Source organism: Giraffa tippelskirchi, chromosome 9, assembly GCF_054371585.1.
Source record: "Giraffa tippelskirchi isolate mGirTip1 chromosome 9, T2T-mGirTip1v1.2.pri, whole genome shotgun sequence".
NCBI lineage: Eukaryota > Metazoa > Chordata > Mammalia > Artiodactyla > Giraffidae > Giraffa > Giraffa tippelskirchi.
In genome coordinates this window covers 109,547,056-109,569,108 of record NC_137283.1, presented here as the reverse complement: position 1 = coordinate 109,569,108, position 22,053 = coordinate 109,547,056, and the positions used below count along the sequence as shown (strand labels likewise).

The 22,053-nt window shown below is 36.4% G+C and overlaps 1 protein-coding gene across 3 annotated transcripts in view; it reads right to left on the bottom strand.

The window, feature by feature from the left end:
* The window catches only part of PDSS2 (decaprenyl diphosphate synthase subunit 2), a 253,400-nt gene that overhangs the window by 176,542 nt on the left and 54,805 nt on the right, over positions 1-22,053 (bottom strand). The window contains exon 2 of one of the 3 annotated variants that reach the window (XM_081526868.1): positions 18,548-18,598. The exons of the other annotated variants lie outside the window; for them this stretch is intronic. Coding sequence (XP_081382994.1) covers positions 18,548-18,598 — 51 coding nt within the window. The remainder of the gene's footprint in view (positions 1-18,547; positions 18,599-22,053) is intronic. 3 annotated transcript variants of the gene reach the window in all.

Sequence of the window (22,053 nt, the reverse complement as noted above, 5' to 3'; positions counted from 1 at the left end):
AATTTGTACTTTAAAGTAATAATGTAATGTTAACTGAACATGACAACTATAAGAAATATTAGAAATTACATGTTGTATGAAATATATTTTCAAACAATCAAACTTGGTATTACTGCTTTCTTTTACCTCTAGTCTCAGATATAATGTTCATTATAGCCAGTGGATTCCAAACCATTCTTGGTCTTCAAGTTGATCCAAGTTGCTAAGAGTTGGACAATACTGAGTTTCCCCACTTAAAAGCAAATAAAAAATCAAAATGGACAAAAATCTTCTCAAATTTCCTTTCCATACTTTACTATACAGTTTTCTTAAGCTGTTAATAGCTACTACTACAATCCAGTGGACACTTGATTTGGGTCATTTTGGGCTTACCAAATTTCACTTGAAGGAAAATGACTTCAATGTACTCTGCCACTTAAATAAATTTGAAGATCAGTCCAAGGTCATGCCATAAAGACACTTATAACAGAATCCTATTTTTTCATTCCAAGATCCAATTATCAGTCAAAAACAGTGTCAATAGCCTTAACACTCTGGTTTCCAGTCAGAATCTAGTAGCCAAGTAAATATTCTAAAATTTTTCACCCCAGCAATTTCCCCATCTACATTCAATTGTTGTCAAACTCTTGCATCATCTGGTTAATTCTGTCAGTTTCATCAGATTACAAACTAAACTGAGGAGAAAGATCATTTTATTCATCTTTACATCTCTTCTGTATGAGATCAAATTGCCAACATCCGTTGGATCATAGAAAAAGCAGGAGAATTCCAGAAAAACATCTACTTCTGCTTCATTGACTATGCTAAAGCCTTTGACTGGGTGAATCACAACAAACTGTGGAAAATTCTTAAGGAGGTGGAAATACCAGACCACCTTACCTGCCTCCTGAGAAACCTGTATACAGGTCAAGAAGCAACAGTTAGAACTGGACATAGAACAACAGACTGGTTCCAAATTGGGAAAAGAGTATATCAAGGCTGCATATCGTCACCCTGCTGACTAATCTATACACAGAGTACATCATGCGAAACGCCGGGCTGTATAAGGCACAAGCTGGAATCAAGATTACCGGGAGAAATATCAATAACCTCAGATATGCAGATGACACCACACTTATGGCAGAAAGAGAAGAACTAAAGAGCCTCTTGATGAAAGTGAAAGAGAGTAAAAGTTGGCTTAAAACTCAACATTCAGAAAACTAAGATCATGGCCTCTGGTCCCATCACTTCATGGTAAATAGATGGGGAAACAGCGGAAACAGTGACAGACTTTATTTTTTGGGGCTCCAAAATCACTGCATATGGTGACTGCAGCCACGAAATTAAATGACACTTGCTCCTTGGAAGAAAAGCTATGACCAACCTAGACAGCATATTAGAAAGCAGAGACATTGCTTTGCCGAAGGTCCATCCTTCAAAGCTATGGTTTTTCCAGTAGTCACATATGGATGTGAGAGTTGGACCATAATAAAGAAAGCTGAGCGCCCAAGAATTGATCCTTTTGAACTGTAGTAGAAAAGACTCTTGAGAGTCTATGGTATAATTTACAATTGAAAATCTGGAAATAAAAGTTTAAATAAAAAGGAAGTATATTCAACTGGACAGAATATTAGTTATTAAACAATAAGTATGAAGATTATAGCAATATGGAAAATGTGTACATCTAGCCAAAATGAAAAGTCAAAAATAACTACATATATACTATGACAACATCTATATGAAACATACAAATATGAATAAATTTGGAACGGAAAAATACTGGAAGGTTGCCCCTCAAAATATATGTTAGAGTAACACGATGGGATAATTGACAAATTTATTTTCTTTTACTGCTGAAATGATAAATATATATCATATATATTTTGTATTTGTTCTGACCCATGACAAAGCTGGCAACCCCTTTCTGTATTTTTAACTACTAAGTAAAAGAGACCATTAGATAAAAGACAACACACATATTTCCACAAAACTTATTACTATTAAGTTATTTAAAAGAACTTAGTAATAAGCAATTTTAAGGCACAAAATGAATGCCAAAAGACCTTTAACAATGAGAAATTGTTTTTTCAACTATGAAAAATAACCATAGTTTTGAACTTTTGAGGTTTGGAACCACTGAAGAGGTGGAGTGATAAAGACCAAGAGACACCTTTGAGAATATCACCTCATATCCCATCCTCTAGTTACAGTTCTCTCAGGATTATGCTGAAGAGTTGTGGAAGGTTTGTTAAAACTTACAGAATCATCATTGTGAGGTTCAGATATTTTTAGTACAAATTACCAGCCAAGTCCTGAGTAATTTAGATAATATTCACCAGTGGTAAGTGGGATGGACCAATGAACACATGAGCAACTCTTCTCTGGGTCACTTATACAAGATCACCTTCAAAGGTATCTCAATTTGTAGTTCTATTTAGTAACCCAAATGGAAGAAAACAAGATCAGGCAAAGATCTGAATAACCTACTAGACTGATTTCCACAAAAATTTCATCAGTAAAAGAAAAATCCATGATCTGTAGTTTCCATTGGGAACTTGGCATCCAATAACATCTGCAAAATTAAAGAATCTCCAAAGATAGCATGGTGTGGTTTACAATGTTGAATCTAATGTCTGCCACCTAAGCATAGCTGGAGTATATTTCAAAGATAAGGAAGTACATATTAAAAAATACTGAAATTTTAATTTCTCCCTCTCCAGTTATAATGCAGAGTATTCAACATCAATTCTGTTCTTTCCCCATTTAGCAAACATCAATCCTCGACCTATAGATAACAGCTCTATAACAATGTATTTTATCACCTCCTCTCAAACGGCAGAAGGCAAGATAGCTCTTTACGATGCTAAGAAAATCTAGGTACCTCTAGGTCTCCAGTTTCTAGTTCACAATCAGAGCAATCCTTTTTACCTCTTTAAATACAGATATAGTAAGTGCTTTAAAAAAATGTCAACTATCAAAAGCCAAAGAAAAGCTTATTGAATATGAGATTTTCCTGCAAAATTTCACTAAGATCAATTTATAGGTTACTATATGCAGAGTACATCATGAGAAATGCTGGGCTGGTGGAAGCACAAGCTGGAATCAAGATTGCCGGGAGAAATATCAATAACCTCAGATATGCAGATGACACCACCCTAAAGGCAGAAAGTGAAGAAGAACTAAAGAGACTCTTGATGAAAGTGAAAGAGGAGAGTGAAAAAGTTGGCTTAAAGCTCAACACTCAGAAAACTAAGATCATGGCATCCGGTCCCATCACTTCATGGCAAATAGATGGAGAAACAGTGGAAACAGTGGCTGACTTTATTTTTCTGGGCTCCAAAATCACTGCAGATGGTGATTGCAGCAATGAAATTAAAAGACGCTTACTCCTTGGAAGGAAAGTTATGACCAACCTAGACAGCATATTGAAAAGCAGAGACATTACTTTGTCAACAAATGTCCATCTAGTCAAGGCTATGGTTTTTCCAGTGATCATGTATGGATGTAAGAGTTGGACTATAAAGAAGGCTGAGCGCAGAAGAATTGATGCTCTTGAACTGTGGTGTTGGAGAAGACTCTTGAGAGTCCCTTGGACTGCAAGGAGATTCAACCAGTCGATCCTAAAGGAAATCAATACTGAATATTCATTGAAAGGACTGATGTTGAAGCTGAAACTCCAATACTTTGGCCACCTGCGAAGAGATGACTCATTTAAAAAGACCCTGATGCTGGGAAAGATTGAGGGCAGGAGGAGAAGGGGACGACAGAGGATGAGATGGTTGGATGGCATCACCGACTCAATGGACATGGGTTTGGGTGGACTCCGGGAGCTGGTGATGGACAGGGAGGCCTGGTGTGCTGCATTTCATGGGGCCGCAGAGTCGGACACGACTGAGCGACTAAACTGAACTGAACAATCATTCAACTTGGTTTAAATGGACCAACTTCTTTTTACTAAAGAATTGGGATACACAAAATTCAGGTAAAATGAGAAAGGAAATAGAGTATTTTAGATTTTTGGTGATGGACAGAGAGGCCTGGCGTGATGCAATTCATGGGGTCACAAAGAGTCAGACACGACTGAGCGACTGAACTGAACTGAATGTTAAGACTGGGGCTTCCCCGGTAGCTCAGTGGTAAAGAATCCATCTGCAAGGGAGGAGTCACAGGAGACGCAGGTTCGATCCTTGGGTCAGGAAGATCCCCTGGAAAAGGGAATAGCAACCCACTCCAGTATTCTTGCCTGGAGAATCCCATGGACAGAGGAGCCTGGAGGGCTACAGTCCATAGGGTTGCAAAGAGTCAGATACGACTGAAGCAACTTAGCATGCATACACGCAATGTTAAGATTAAACTGAATATAGTAAGATTCAAGGACAACCTAACATGCCAAAGAAACTATCTGCATGTTACATGTTCCCCCATATATTCATTTACTTTAACTGATAGTGTCTCTATCATCTACTAAATAATTATTCTCATAAATATTGTGTTCTCTGGCATGTTGATTTAGGTTATTTTAGAGTAAAATTATTCCTGTGTAATGTAAGTTGTTAGCTATGCATTAGTCAGAATTACTAAGAATAAAGGAAGACAGACAAGTCCTGGACCAAAAAAAATCAGCTAGGTCTTAAAACATCTTGTGATCTATGATACTTTAAGATGCCAGTTCCTTGAAGAACTATTGATAAACTAAACAATTTGTCCTAGAGTCGAACAGGAAGGGACAGGACCTATTATCTTCTGAGTTCCTATTCTGATGCAAGCACCTGCTAGGGAATATGCATTATATCAATTATCTTCATAACAACACTGACAGGCAACTTGTTTCCTTACAGATAAGGAATCTGATATTCAGAAGAACTAAGTAATTTGCTTACAGTGGGATCAAGGCCAAAATGCAAACCAAGGACCTAAACTCTAATTTTTTCTTTCATATCTTATTACATTCATTCAAAATACTAGAGATTCTATTCTTTTAAAAGACCCAGTTATAAAGAAAGTAATAACCACTTATATTCTTAGCTTATAGACTTCCTATATTCTATCAGCGAGTCAGGAAAGTGGCCAACAACCTATGTGCTGGAGGCAAAGTGCCTAGCAAAAGTTCCAGCAGGTACCAGCTTCCTTGATTCATCCTAGCTCTTGGTTTCTCTTTTACTGCTGCACATTATTGGTTTAAAAAACCATGGTCAATAAGACTGAGTAAATCTCGTAGTTCAGTGGTAGCTATCCTAAGAATTTCTAGGTAGACTGTTTTTAGGAAAAATTCATGGCAACTGGATTTAGTCACATGGGCAGGGGATAAAGGAAACAAAAATAATTCTTTCCTTGGTCAAAAGGGTGTTACTAATTCTTTCCTTGGTCAAAAGGGTGTTACTAATTCTTTCCTTAGTCAAAAGTATGTTACTAATTCTTTCCTTGGTCAAAAGGGTGTTACATGAATACCATATAATTCAGGGTATAATCCTTCTATATTAGCAACTGAAAATTTTGAATTACTCAGTTTTAATCAAGTAATAAATTTAAATGACCACTTTCCAATTCTAGGTGTTGATTTTTCATGTTTCCTAATATATATAAGTAATTGTAAAAAAGTTCTAAAACTAAACCTATGCACTTGACTTTTTTTGATTAATAAATTCAACAAAGCATTTTTATATTAAGTAATGGTAATTTTTTTAGTCTATTGCAGCTGACTAAAAATAAACAGGCTTTAATAAGAACTAGAACTAACTTAAAACGGGTTTATCTTAAAGAAATAATTTTACCATATTTATTGCAATATTTTTACACCATTATGATCAATACTACCTACAAACAGGATGCAAGGTGTTAAATTTACATTTTAGGGCTTGTTCTGAATCTGAAACAGTTTATTGTCTTATTTTGCTCCCTTGTATTCTCATATGGTAGGCTACAGTCCGTGGGGTCGCTAAGAGTCGGACACGACTGAGCGACTTCACTTTCAGTTTTCCCTTTCATGCACTGGAGAAGGAAATGGCAACCCACTCCAGTATTCTTGCCTGGAGAATCCCAGGGACGGCAGAGCCTGGTGGGCTGCTGTCTATGGGGTCGCACAGAGTCGGACACGACTGAAGCGACTTAGCAGCAGCAGCAGCAGCATTCTCATATGATCAATCAGGAATAGGTATCTGGGCCTAGCTATTTTTCCTTCAAAAGTGTCATCAATAGTTTTTATATAAAGCTGAAAGGAGAAAGCAGCAACCATTCTTCTCCTCCCTTGAACCACCTACTAGCCTAGAGCCTCTCTATAAGGATGAGAAAGGAATTATCGACCGCCTTCTTTCTGCTAGAGACCACAGTTCATTAAGCACAAAATCTGTGGTTCTGGGGATCAAACCTCCTGTTTTTCCTCACTCTAGACGATGGATAAAATAGAAGTTTTAGCATAGCCTTCTGCCCCATTTCCAGACCTGGGTTACTCCTTAAGAGGGAAACCTCTTTTTCCTTAAACAAATGAGTAAGATTTTCTCTTCAAAAAGGAGACTCTGTGAACATTTAATAAATTATCACTAATTCAACAACTAAAGGCAGCTAATACTCTTTAGTACTGTTGCCAATGTCAATGCTGAATGTTAAGACAGAAAAACTTGATCTCTTCATCCAAACTGCTAACATAATTAGATATGTTCTGATTTAATTCATTTTTATAATTTAACATGGAATTAGGCAGTCTTTATTTAGTTTGACAATTGCTGAGAACCTACTAAGTGCCAGAACCTACTAAATGCTAAACCTTGGACATAAAAATAACGAAGTTCAGTTGCTACCAAATCCATGTGCTCCCAACTTAGATTGGTTGCGGGGTGGGGGTGGGGTGGAGGAAGCTGTTAACAAAGTGTGTTAAATGATACAACAGTGATTTGCACAGCTTACCCCAGAGTACAGGAAATATTTCTGAGAGGAGATGATGCTGGACAAGTATTTTTATAGAAACGTTTTACTTATTTTATTTTTATTCTTTTCCTTATTTTCTCTCTTAATCTTTTTAATCACTTAGTTTATAGCCCATTTCATATTTTCCTATATCTTTGGTTCCAGAGATGCGAAGTCTCCTGTTTCCTTTTATTTCCGTGGGTAATGTCCATGTTTTGTCATTTCTGTTTGAGTGTACACCACTGGGTATTATTTTCATCGTGACAATCTTACATGTTCTGGATTCTGGCAATGTAACTCCAAACCAGTATTGCATTTGTTAACACTGTAGTGCCAGAAGACCAAATTATGATATGGTTACAAAGGAATTTCTATTCCTTATTCTGGGCTTAAGGATCCCATACCACATAAGCAGGTTAAAATCAGACTTGAAATTCACAATAAGACACAGGTTTGGGGATGGTAGCAGACTATATTTCCAAATTTGGCTACAACAACAGCTACCATTTCAAATGTTCTTTGAGACCCTGACATTTCTCCCAAAGAAGCAGTAGAATCTATGTGCTTTCTCTCTAAACTGGACAGGCCTTTGTGACTACCTTGACAGAATATGGTAGGAGTGACCCTATGACTCCAAAACAGTAAGTCATTAAAATGCCACATACATCCTGCTAGTTCCTTTAGGATGCTTGTTCTTGAAACTGAGCCAAGTGCTGTGGGAAGTGTAATCAACCCATGGAGAGGCTCATGGGCTCATGTGGAAGGAAACTGAGGCCCTAGTCAAGCTCCCAGGTGATTGAGCAGCAACATATCAGCCATGTGACTGAACCACCTGAAAAGTGACTCCCCCTGCCTTAGTTTAGCCACTCCAATGCCATATGGGGCAGAGATGAGCGATCTCTGTTCAGCCCCACCAAATCTGTAGTTTTGTGAGTAAAATATACGATGACTTGTTTTAAATCACAAACTTTATTAGAGTGGTTTGTTTCTTATGCAACAATAGATAAATGAAACAGAATCTCCTCTTTTCATTAGATTTTTTTTTTTCCATCCTGAGTCTCAAGCGGATACTGTTGAGGAAATATCCCTCTGTAATAAAACAGTACTGCATGCTAACAAGGAGAAGGAAATGGCAACCCACTCCAGTATTCTTGCCTAGAGAATCCTGTGGACAGAGGAGCCTGGCGGGCTGCTGTCCATAGGGTCGCACAGAGTCGGACACGACTGAAGTGACTTAGCATGCATGCATGCCTTGGAGAAGGAAATGGCAACACACTCCAGTATTCTTGCCTGGAGAATCCCAGGGATGGAGGAGCCTGGTGGGCTGCCATCTGCGGGGTCGCACAGAGTCGGAGACGACTGAAGCGACTTAGCAGCAGCATGCTAACATATAATAGAAAGGTTTTACTGGACAAACAATACAACCTCTTTTAAGTGTATGTTATCAGCACCCTTGCTAATTACCCTTCTGAAAATTTTAACTTAGGACTACAAACTTCAGTTACCCCTTTCCTCATATATGTGGCAGGGACTCATATCTTCCACCTGAGTGTCATAGGTTCATTCCTCCCCAGCTGACCACAAGCCAATTCTTAGTGCATGGAGGCATGTCTTCAATTGTACTTAAGTATAACAAAAAAGCCTATTATTTTGATGCACGAAGGAAGCAGAGTATGGTGGTCCCCAGCCTTTGGCTAGAAACCTGTTTTCTTTCCTTCCTGCAACACAGTCCTTATAATTGAAATATTCTCATTTTAAACCTCTGAATCTGTGGCCTTATTTTTTTAAGAATACAACATTGCTTGCAGTCTTCCTGAGCCAGCATAAAATTTCTCTAGATAGCCTTTCTCTCTGTGTAGCCCTTCAAAGATTTTGGTTTTAAGCAAGGGTATGCAACTCTCTATATCTTAAAAGCCCAAGGGTTCATTTTCTGTCCCTGAATGGACATTAAGACTCAAGTTCCAACTCAGGAGAGTCTATTTCTGGGTCCAATAACTCTCTCTCCCCACTAAAGGCCAACACAAGAGTAGCTTATAACATGCTTATTGTTGTGACTTTGGGGTACATCTTACTTTCTGGCATTCTGAGAGTTTGCTATTGTTCTTGTGAGTTAAGCTGTGTATTTAAACTACACCATTTGTTTTTTATATACTGTGGGATACTTGCAACAAGAGGGGTTCCATATTATTACATTCTACCATGTTTAGAATAGCAAGCTCTTTAGCCAAGTAGAGAGAGAAGGAAAAACATTTTACATAGAGAAAACAGCATTTGCAAAAACTCAGTTGAGCAACAACTTGGTTACATCCTGGAACTCTAAGAAATCTACTACTGCTGCAGTGTAGAGGCGATACAAGGTAATAAGTGGCAAGAAATGAGATGCAGAGGCCATACAAGGTAATAAGTGGCAAGAAATGAGATGCAGAGGTAGGTAGTTGCTAGACAATAAGCACTTTGTAATACAAGCTAAGGAGCTTGAATTTTTCCTGTAGGAAATGGGAACCACCAAAGACTGTAAAGACTTATTTCAGTAGATCACTTCAACAGATTATACAGCATATAGATTTGGGTGGGGGTGGGGGACCTGACAATAGAAAGATCAGATATCTTTGGTGGGGGGAAGAGGGGGAGTGGAGAACAAACAGAGGCCAAAGATGCAGCTCCGAACTATGGCAGTAATAGTAGTGACTGAGAGAAAGGTAGAGGTCAAAAATTTAAGAAGTTACAATGAATACAGATTAGAGAATCATGAAGAAGAAATTAAGGCTATGTTCCAGATCTGTAGTTTGAGCAACCAAGTGGATATTGGGTTGTAGGAGAAATGGGTTTGATATGAGGAATTCAATTTTAAATACATAGTCAATATCCTGATAGAGATGATCAAAGAGCAGTTAGATATCGTTATCAAAGGGGAACTGTGGGAAATGGAGAGACCATAATTCCACTGTGGATTCCATTTTTATTCTAGGAATTTGCATCTCCAACACTACCCAGCTGACATTAACAGTGTCAAGTGTGGTAGCTAGCATAAGCTCATCCTAGCAACCCAGGAGACTGAAGCTAAGTCTCTGAATTCAGGTATCCAAGCTACAGTTATGATGACCATGTCTTAGGTCTTCTGAAATACTCAATTTTTGGTGAGTAAAACATCTTTAGTGAAGCTGTATCATTCCAACACATACACTGAGAAAGGCATTTAAGCCACATTTTCCCTAAGCACCAAGTGCCTAAGAAGAAAAAAAGTGGTTCAGGTCAGAAACAAAACAGATCATTTGAACAGCTCTATGTACATGGCTACCGTCCATGGGGTCTCAAAAGAGTTGGACACGACTGAGCAACCTCCCTTTCTTTCTTTCTATGTACTTATCAGATGATCACCAAGGGTGTCACTTTTTACTCTAGAGTCTCTCCTTTCCTTCCTCAACAAGACTAAGAAGGAAATGAGAAATGTTTAAAGTCCCCAGGGAGGACAAATATAAATTAATAATTTCTTAAGTGCCTTGAGCAAAACTCCTTTGTTGAGTAATTTTTTCCTTTTAACTTTTAATTTTGCCATAATTTGAGGCTCATAGAAAAGTTGTAAGACTAGCAGAAAGAATCTTGACATACATTTCACCCAGATTCTCCAAATTTTAACAATTTACCAATCTGCTCTATTATTTTCTCTATATAAAACACTCATTTTTTCCTGAACTGTTTGAGAGCTAGTTGCTAGCCTGATGAGCTTTTTTACCCCAAATACTTCATTGTGTATTTCTTAAAAACAAGGTCATTCTCTTATATAATTCAGTATAAATATCAGGAAATTAACAGTGATACGATATGATTATCTAATCAACAGACTCCATTTGGCTTTGCCAATCATCACAAAAATGCCTCTCACAGCAAAAGAAAATCCCAGATCACGCTGCATTCAGTTGTCAGTCTCCTTAACATAGAAGTTTTTTAGTCTTTGTTTTTTCTTTCGAAAGCAAAATTTTGCAATGTTGTGAAGTGATTGGCCCCCAACTAAAATAAATAAATTTATAAAAAAAAAAAAATAATAAAATAAAAGTTATTTTGTAGAAAGTCCCCCATATTGAGCGTTTCTTAATTTCTCTCATGATTAGATTTCAGGTTATGCATTTCTGGCAGGAACACCATGGAAGTAACGTTGAGGTCAATTTGTCACAATATTGGCGAGGCTGGGTTTACAACTTAGTTCAGGTGGTATCTGCTGGTTTTCTCCAGTTACTATTTCTCCCCAGGTGGAGAACGCCTGACACGTGGCACAGAGCCTACAGGATGGAGGTCGCCCCAGCCACCACCGGGTGCCCGCGGAGGGGAGCGCAAAGGGTAGAAGACCCACGCCGCCTTGCCCCGCCGCCCTGGGGTTGGCCAGAGACCAGAGGTGGCACCGCAAGTAGGGCCAGTCATACGCGCACACAAGAGCCCACGCACAGGCCCAGGTAGGCGGCCCAGCGGCAAGGGCCAAATCGGGCGCCAGGTGACGGTCCAAAGACCCAGAGCCCTGCGCATATCCAGAGGCCCAAAGTCCTTGGCGGCAGACACCGAAGGAGACCGTGACAGCAGTTACTATTTTTCCTTTAGTAATTAATAAGAATATTATGGGTAGATACTTTGAAACTATCAAAATATTCCATTACTGATAAACCACCTACCAATTTTAATGTCTATTGATGATTTTTGCCTAAAACAATTATTATTTTGATGGATGCCAATTGCTGATTTTCTATTTTGATTATTCTTTCTACTTTCATAGTTGGCATTATATTGATACTTTAACAAAGAAATTTCTGTTTTCTTTTACCTATCTGTTTTCATCAGTAAGAACTCACGTGTTCTTATTTGGTTCAATGAATTATAACTCATTAGTTTCACTCCTTTGATGCTCAATTTGGGTTATTTTTTTTGTTTTTTTAGTGGGTCTGAGTCCCTCTAAAGAAGAAATTCTTAGTGTGTTTCCATCCCCTTATATGAGAGAGAAAGCATACAGGGGGCTGAGCTGCCTAATTGCCCTTTCCTAGGTGAGATAAAGCTCTAGTTTTCTTGGAGGGCTGGCCCTCCTTACTGAGAATAGAACTGGGAGCACTTCAAAATGCTTACTTTCCCTTTCCACCTGTCAGAAGCATAAGGGGACTTTTCTCAGATCTTCAACATGAAAAAGTAGTGAGACACCTGGAGATAAGAGTCATAAAAGTGTGGGGATCTTCTTAGACTGGATTCCCAGAAGTTCTTAACTCTCAGGCTAGTCCACACTGAGTCTTCAAGCAACTAGTAAGTTTTCATTTAAGTGATCCTACAAACTGCAGCAGCTTGTGCTCTGTATTCACCTGTCTCTCTGGTTTTCACAGTGGTGATTGTCCTCTGACCTCCACTCTGAGAAATATATTAAAAGTTACTGATTTTCAGTTTCAGAGTTTTTTTCTTGTTGTAAGAAGTGGAGCAACAACTTCTAAGCTCTTCACATGTTAGAGCAGAAACTGGAACTCTCGAGAGATACAGATTTATTTTTCTACTACTTCTTTCCCCAAAAGTTATTAATAACCTAAATTAAGGCACAGAATGTGCTAAAAGAGGTAAAAGAAAAAATTTAAGGTTTATTTTAGGTAAAACAATACCCACTAGATTATATTATATACCATCCCCTCATTTCTGTTAATCAGTCTACCCTATTGTGGCAGGAGCCTTGTTTGCCATGGGCATATTGCATGCCTGGTGCATAAAACAGTATGTGGCACACAGTAAGCATTCAATAAATATTTGTTAGACTACTGAGCTAGGAGATACGGTGCTTTTCTTGACTCTGATTTCCATTATCATAAGGCTAGAAAGGGGCCAAATCCAGCCCTTGACCTCTTCTGGGTTTTGTGTTTCATCACCAATTGAAATAGAAAACAATTTTAAATCAAAGAGCTTTAAAGTATATTTAAAATACTATTAAATACTCAGTAACAACAGAATTTCTTTATAGCAACAGAAAACTGACTCATCCTCTTGGTCATCTTGGACACGAGATTTTTTTTTTAACCTCATTTATGGATATGTTCTATTTTTTCTTATGATACTACTTATGTTTACTTACCATATCCAAGAAACTGAAGTAGTAAACTCATTAGATATTTTTTAAACAAGCTAGGCAGTATGGTCAAAGGCAGAATTTAATATTTAGAACATTTGGCACATTCAACCACAATTAGACAGATCTGCTATGACTGAGTTTCATGCAATCCAATTAGAATGCTTTCATTACTGGATAACTTTTGCAACTGTACTTTTTGACTTCCATTTTAGGATGTCAATATACTTTAAAATACTTCATCTTACTTATACATATTTCATTAAAATTACAGTATTTAATTAAAGTATACTACAATATATAAGCCAATATTGGCAATATAGAAGCCAATATGTTAAGATAAAAAGAGCCTGCTGCAAATTTTTTACAGCTACAGATAAAATTTTAAGAGGTTTAATACTAGATACACAGTTTGTAAGAAAAAAGAAATATTCACAAAGGAAGATAGCAGGGAACTTACTAGAAAGATGTTAATGTTGAAAAAAGTTCTCTTATAATTTGATAAGATAATATTAAAATAAAATGAGAAATATGAACTCCATCTCGAAAGTAATGGGAAGTCACTGAAGAATTTTAATCAGGAAAGTCATTAGATTAAATTTTATAAAGATTATTTTGTTTAATTCCCTTCATCACACTAATTGTCCTAAACTTATTTATTGTGCTTCCCCAACTAGAATGTAAAGTCTATGAGAATATAGATTGTATCTGACATATTCATTGTCATACCCCCCAATACCTATATGTCACGTGCAGCAGGTAAATAACAAAAATGGCTGAATGAATTAACACAAACAACCAGTTAAGAAGCTAATGCTTTCGGGTGGGGCTGGGCAACAAAACAACAACAACAACAAATAATTAAGATCCTAAACCAATGAATTGTTAGTAGGGGCACAGTCTCAAACCAGCCTGAAAAATATTAAAAACTGAGATTTGAAAACTGGCAACCAAAAGATGTGGGCACTGAGGAAAAGTAAAAAGTAAAATATCATGTGTGGAATTTCAAAACTTACTACAAAGCAAAAATAATAAAGACAGTATATCAGGGGCATAAAGATAAACAAACAGATAAATGGAATAGACTGGAAAATCCAGAAGCAAACCCTTACATTTAAAATCAGCTAGTTTTTGATATGGGTGGCAAGTTCATTCAGTGTGAAAAGAATGGTATAAATGGTATGGAACAATTGGGTAGCTACATACTAAACAATGAAGCTGGACTCTTACCTCACACTATATACAAAAATTAATTCAACGTGGATCATAGAAATAAACTATAAACTCTTAGAAGAAATTACCAGGAGTTTATCTTCATAAACTTGAATTAGGCAATAGCTTCTTAGATATAACATGAGCAACAAAAGAAAAAAAGAATAAATAAGTTGGATGTCATAAAAATTAAAAACTTTTGTGCTACAGAGGATACTATCAAGAAAGTGAAAAAACAACCCACATAATGGAAGAGAATATTTGCAAATTATATAGCTGATAAGAGTTGTACCAAGATTATATAAAGAACTCTTACAATTCAACAACAAAAAGGCAAATAACACAATTTTTAGATGTGGAAAGGACTCAAATAGATGTTTCTCTGAAGAAAATACTCAAGTAGCCAAAAAGCACATGAAAAGACGCTCAATGTTATTAGCCATTAAGGAAATGCAAATTAAAGCCACAGTGATATACCACTTCACGCCCATTAGGATGGCTAAAATTATAAAAGAGAGAACAAGTGTTGATGATGATATGGAGAAACTAGAACCCTCACTCACTGATGATAGAATTGAAAAGTTATATAGTCACTTTGGAAAACAGTTTTAAAAGGTTAAACAAAGTCAGCATATGACCCAATAATTCCACTCAAAGGTATATCCAAGAGAAATTAGAGCATCCAGCTTATATAAAAACTAACATACACATGTACACAGCAGTATTATTTGCAATAGCAAAAAAGTAGTTTAACAACTCAAATATCTAGCAACTGATTGATGGATAAATAAAATGTGGCAAATCCATATAACAGAATATTACTCAGTCATAAAAAGAAATGAAGTATTAATATATGCTACAAAATAGATGTACCTTGAATATATTATGCAAAGTGAAAGAAGCCAGACACAAAAACACAAATATTCTATAATTCCACTTACATGAAATATCCATAATCAAAGAAGCTAGATTAATGGTTACCTCAGGTTGATGGTGGAGGATTAGGAAAAATGACCACTAATGAGTTCAGTTCTTTTGGGAACGATGAAAATGTTATAAAATTATTAGAAAGTGGTGATGGCTGTACAACTCTGAGTATACCAAAACTCAAAGAACTAGTCTCTTTAAAAGATGAATTTATCATATGTAAATTATATCTCAATAAAGCTATATTAAGATAGCACACACACGCACTTCTGGACTTTTGACTAGATCATTCACCTCCCTGGTGCTTTCCAGCTGACTGCTGCAAAATGCTCAAACAAATTTCAAAAATAAAACATACCAAAACTCTTCCAGATTTATAACCATAGGCCTGAAAGTTAATTTAAGGAACTGTTAGAGTGTGAAGTCCTTGACAGCCATAAAACTATCAATAGCATAGTTCTATTTCCCTTCATTCCTGACCCTGTTGTTTATTTCCTATCACATTATCTTATATATAGTGAGTGCTCAATAAAAGTTTGCTCAAATGAATCTTCAAAAAACAGTCTGGGAATGTGAATGGTTAGAAGGAAGTATTGCTATCGCGAGGTTTTCCAGAGGAGTACTGATTTCTGAATTTCATCTCTTTCTATTTTTAACCTTCAATCATTTTGAGGGGAGGAAAGATTTGAGATATGAGAATTGAACCATAAAGAAAGCTGAGAGCCAAAAAATTGATGCTTTTGAACTGAGGTGTTGGAGAAGACTCTTGAGAGTCCCTTGGACTACAAGGAGATCAAACCAGTCAATCCTAAAGGAAATTAATCCTGAATATTCATTGGAAGGACTGATGCTGAAGCTGAAGTTTCAATACTTTGGCCACCTGATACAAAGAGCTGACTCATTAGAAAAGACCCTGATGCTGGGAAAGATTGAAGGCGGGAAGAGAAGGGGACGACAGAGGACGAGATGGTTGGATGGCATCATCGACTCGATAGGCATGGGTTTGGGTGGACTCCGGGAGTTGGTGATGGACAGAGAAGACTGGCATGCTGCAGTCCATGGGGTCACAAAGAGTTGGAAACAACTGAGCGACTGAACTGACTAACTGAAGATTTGAGAAATCTTCAGAACATGATCCTAATATAAGGGGTGCCAGTATTACTTTCTTGAATTTTTCATTAAAAACATCTTTCATGCAGAACATCTCCACAGCAGAGTTGACATAAAACACAGCAAACACCCTCGTACCCTTAGATTAGGGAATGGGGTGGTCTGGTTAATATCCACTCACTAAACATAGATTAGTACTTGTCAAATGAATTGGAACAAAATGTACAACAAATTGAGCTGATGTGATCTTATCTTTCTTGAATAAATCAGACAACATTTAGGTATCTTGCACTGCCTTAGGGTCACAGCTGTAACCAACTATCATTATTCTTTATGTTAGGTGGTTGTTGCATGTGTACTCAGTGAGGAAGTTTCAGTTAATGCCAGATAGACTAATTTTTACTATAGGACAGTGAAACCAAGAAAATTAAAAACTCAAGTCTGCAAGCTGAAACATCTTTTAAAAAATAAATAAATAATCTGTAATTTACCACTAAATTATGAAGCAAAACAAAAGAAAAGCTGAATGAAAACTTAACTAGGAGGAACGCTGGCATTTGGGAATCCTTTCAAAGAGGAGGGATCAAAGGAGTAAGCTTCATACAGGCTTTCAAATATGAAATGTATGGTGGACTATAAAGAGAGGAGGAACAGAAGGATCTCTGCAAATACTGGTTTGATGAGGACACAAAAACAGAAAAGCTAATTTATTTATTTGTGCCTTTTAATATCTTTCTCTCTGTCCATCCCAAGAAACAGACAACCACATCAGGCCAAGCAAACATGGGTGCAGAGTTATAATGCTCTTTACATGTTAAGTTCACAGCAGCAATTTTATATGGCCTGGAAATTTCATCAAATCTGCAAGTTTCCAGGTGTTGCCAATTCCACCTTTAAAAATCACTACTGTACACATCAACAAAAATACACTGCTTAAAATATCTAACAGGGTGGCTTACTAGAACAACAGATATCCCATGAAAGGCACAGTAAAAAGTCTACAGAAAATCATATGTAATATTTAAATATCTTATTGATTGTTAAGTAAACAGAACATCTACCTTGGAACCTCAGGTTAAATGAAGGTAAAGTTAACCTCCCTTTCCCCACTCTCTTCATTCTCTAGCCTGTCCTCTAAAATAGCATCTTTGAAAAGGCAGCTGCAAATTTTTCTCTTCGAAAATCAACTCTAACACATTTTAAAAACTAAGAAATAGTTATATGTATTCACAGGGGGAAAAATCTGGCACTAAACTTTTCTTCTGAATTCCCATATACAGGAATCAAAACAATTTACAAAAGTTATCTGTAAATTAGACAAGTAACCTCATGCATATTAGATATGTGCAGAAAGATCATAATTTTAAACAATTATAATTTGGAATATAGATTTTAAAAAAACAAAAACTAAAAAGTTGATCCTGTATTAAAATGTCACTTGAACACAGTAAACATTGTTCTGTGTTTTATGAAGGCTCACGGCAGGGCTAGGTTTACATTTAAATCACTAACATTATTTGGTAATTATTCATTTTGGGGTAAAATCTAATACGGCCACTCATGTCATAAGACCACATACTATAAAGTTGGAAGGTACCCAAGAGCTCACTAGTCTAAATTTTCTCATTTTACAAATGAACGAGGCCCAACTAGTTAACTGATTTGTCCAAAATGCCTGGTGCTCTCAAGATTCAGACAGAGCAAAATGATGGATTTATTATCTTTAACATTGAAACTAACTGAATCACATTTAATCAAGAAGAAACATCTTTCAAAAGCTTAATTTTTTACTTTCACCATTAAGTGATTTTCTGAGTTTGAAAGAACATGAAGTAGCAATCACTTTCGGTAATAAAGGAAAGCTTCAAATATTTCCTCAAGATCTAAAGCAATGGAAAATTTTAAAATAATCCAGGATAAACAACAAGGTCCTACTGTTTAGCACAAGGAACTATATTCAATATCCTGTAATAAACCATAGTGGAAAAGAACATAAAAAAGAATGCATATATATGTAAATATATATATAAAACTTAATCACTATAAGTAAATCAACTATACCTCAATAAAAATAAACAAATGAATAAAAATTAACCAGAGAAGTCCAAAGTTAGGGTTCTCCCTTTTATCTTTTCCCCACAGTAGTAGATGCACAGAATCTTATATCTGAATTCGATCTAAGGAAAGGAAAATCATTAATGGAGCAATTTAATCCACAAACTGCCATCTCCTCAAATAATTCTCATGGGTTTGTCAATTTTCTGCTAACCATTGCAATATGCTTTGGTATCCTGACCATTGTGGACTAGACATTTCCAAAGAGGGTCTGACTTGACCTACTTAGACCTTGACATCTGGAAACTGCATTGTTCCCCATCTTCTCTCCACCACCTGTGAAAAAGATCAGAAAGGTTAGTTGGCGGGTCCTAAAGATGAGATGACAGGCCTGTAGATGCACCTGTGGCCTCTGACCTGTGAGCAGGATTCTTACTTGCATGACAAAGTGAAGCAGCAGCCTGGATTTCTAGAAATATAAGCAATTTTCATTTAAATGAATTGTCTCTAGAGACCCTGGGTAGATAGCACAAATGAGATGCTCATAAATTTTCTTAGCAAATCCTTAACCCTAGTTTTTACTGACACCATTATTTTTGTATGAATAAGAAAGAGTAAGTAAAGAGATCTGAGGGTAGAAATTTTTTAAAGAAAGAAAAGCGTTATTTGCTCTGTTTGGCTTCAAGATAAAGCTAATATGTAGCACGCCAAAGGTTAACCAAAATATCTAATCAGGAATCCAAAGAATAAATATGAAAATTAAAATAACACTGAGACACAAAGATCTGAAGGATAATGGGTACTCACAGTTACTATGCAGGTGTTCCACAGACAAAGATGGCTTTCTGGCCCTGCTATCTATCCCTAGAGGCTTCAAGCTTAAGTCTGATACAGAACTACATTATAAACTGTAATGATTTCATTTTCTCTATCCTTTGAGATATTAGAAAGGTCCAAATTATGGTAAGACTGCAAAACTAAAAGTAAAAAAAAATGCACAGAATTGCTTGTGGGTGCCGTTAAAGAAAGTGAACAGACGACTAGAAGAGTGATATCACAATGAGGAACCTCACAAGGAGATTGGCATCATTACACAATGTCAACTATTTAACCAACTGAATTACTTAATTCTGATTTCCTTTACCTATTTATTCCTTAATCCACCATTACTGAAATTAGAAGATCTAAAATCATGCTCCTAATGAGGAAAATCGTATCTCTCAACAACAACAACAACAAAATATACTGGTCTCAACAGAGTCACCAAAATTCCTCACAAAGCGAGTCGCAAAACCTAAGAAGACAATATATGTCATTATGCTTACTTAACACTGCATAGTTTATCATACAAATCAGGACACTATTGAAAGTGAAAGGGGATACTATTAAAAATTACACTAGGAAAGGATGCAGAGCAACAGGAACTCTCATTTACTGCTGATAGAAATGCAAAATGTTAATAACCACTTCGGATAGTTTGGCAGTTTCTTACCAAGTTAGACATATATCCAACCATACAACCAACTCAGCAGTCATGTTTCTAGTTATTTTCCCAAGTGAAATGAAAACATGTTCATGCAAAAATCTGTATGTAAATTTTTACAGCAGCTTTATTCATAATCACAAAAAACTGGAAGCAACCAAGATACTGTTCAACAGGGTAATGGACAAACAAACTGTCAGACATCCATACAATGTAATACTATTCAGCGATAAAAAGGAACAAGCTAGTGATTCAGACAAAATGTATATAACTTAAAAGCATCTTTCTAAGTGAAAAAAGCCAGACCCGAAAGGTTACATATTATGCAATTCTCTTCATATGACATTCTACAAAAGGTGAAGCTAAAAGTACAGAAAAACAGATAAGTGGTTGTGAGGGATTGGGGGAGTGGACAGCAGTTTACTAAAGGGGACACATGGGAATTTTTAGGGTGGAGGAAATATTCTGGAGAGGTGGATACCTGATACTATGTATCGGGTAAAGCACAAAGAACCTTACAACACAAAAAGTGAACTTTAATATATGCATGTTAAAAAAAAAATCAACCAAGAGGTTGGGGACCTCAAGATGGAATGTAGACATAATCTCGCTGAAAAGAGTACAAGGAAAAAAAAAAAAGAAAGGAACTGACTTAAAATTACTTTGGAAAATCATATTTTGATTGGAAACAGTAAGGGTAGAAGAAAAAGGAACTATATGTGAACAGTTCTCTAGTTGGCGGGTTGTTTCTTACAGTGGGAGAAGTTAACCTTTCTGAAACTGCTTTACCTGTATGCCACAGTTGAATAAGGAGATGGATGATAGACGGTGGAAGCCAGGCTAAAAAGTTCAGATAAACAAAAGGGGAAAGCTAAAACAATTCTATGGTATGGGATTAGTTAGCATTATCAGTATGAACTGATGTTTAGCTTAATATACATACAGATGAAAAGATACAGAAATAACTATAGATGTTATATATAAATATATATATATATGAGAATTAGTATATATACATGTATTTCCTTGCTCTGTCTATTGAGAGGGGCTAGAAACAATGACATTCCAATAGCAATGAGCATATTCATTGCCCAGATATTGGTTTATAAATACCACTAAACATGGAACCAGGGCTTCTTAGAGAAATGGTTGATTCTACAACAAGGGTAGGGAAAACACAAGATGAGCCCACAGCATCCTGCAGTGCCAAAAAAGGAAAGAAGTTTTCAAAAAACCCAAAAGGATGGGGACTTAAGAGCCAACCTGAAAGAGCTTCCATCTGCCAAAGTCGGAACCACCCGAACAGCAAAGTAACATAGTAAGGAATTATAACTCTAAGTACAAAATAAATATGCACAAGTCCATATTGATATAAATAAATGATTGAAGAAATAAATGAGGGAGAAAAGACAGATCTTCCTTACAAAATTTCAAATAATTTATACAGATACTCTAAAAGTTTAATCTACCCCTCCTTTGATCATGGGCTGGACTTAGTGACTTATAAAGAACAGAGCATTGGGGGTAGAGGCAACCTTATAGTGAAGAAGCCTAGCAAACCCTGCCTTGGCCAGATGACTCAAGGTTAACATCAACAATAGTAAGTCATATTGATAGAATGTACCCCTAATATTATGTGATGAGAAGGGCAATTTATTTCTGTGGTATCATTCCCCCAAAAAACATAAACTCAGTCTACATGAGGAAAACATCAAGCAAACCCAAACTGAGACATGATAATAAACAAAATAGCTGACAATACTCCTCAAATCTGTTAAAATTATGAAAGATAAAGACTGATAAACTGTCAAAGAACAGAGGAGACAAAGAGACATGATATCTAAATGCAATGTGGTAGCCTGGATTGAATCACAGAACAAAAAAAAAGACATTAGTGGAAAAGCTAGCAGAATCTGAATAAAGTCTAGAGTTTAGTTAATAGTAATGTACTGCTACTGATTTCTTAGTTTTGACAAATGTACCATGGTTGTATTACATGTTAACAATAGGGAAAATGAGATGAGGGATAAAAAACTCTGTAACATATTTGCAACTTTTCTGTAAATCTAAAATTATTCCAAAATAAATAGTGTAATTAAAAAGTATGCAAGGAAAAAAATGGGACATTATGCTCATCTCATGTATGAACCAAGTCTACCTTCACTTTTAACATCCTTTGTTGAAAATCTAGAGCATAACAGTTGAGTTTGTACTATCTGGTGATAAATAGAAAATCTAACTGAACTCCATCACTGCTAAAAAAAATTTTTTTAGACTTGCTTTTATAATTTCTAGCTATAAATACATA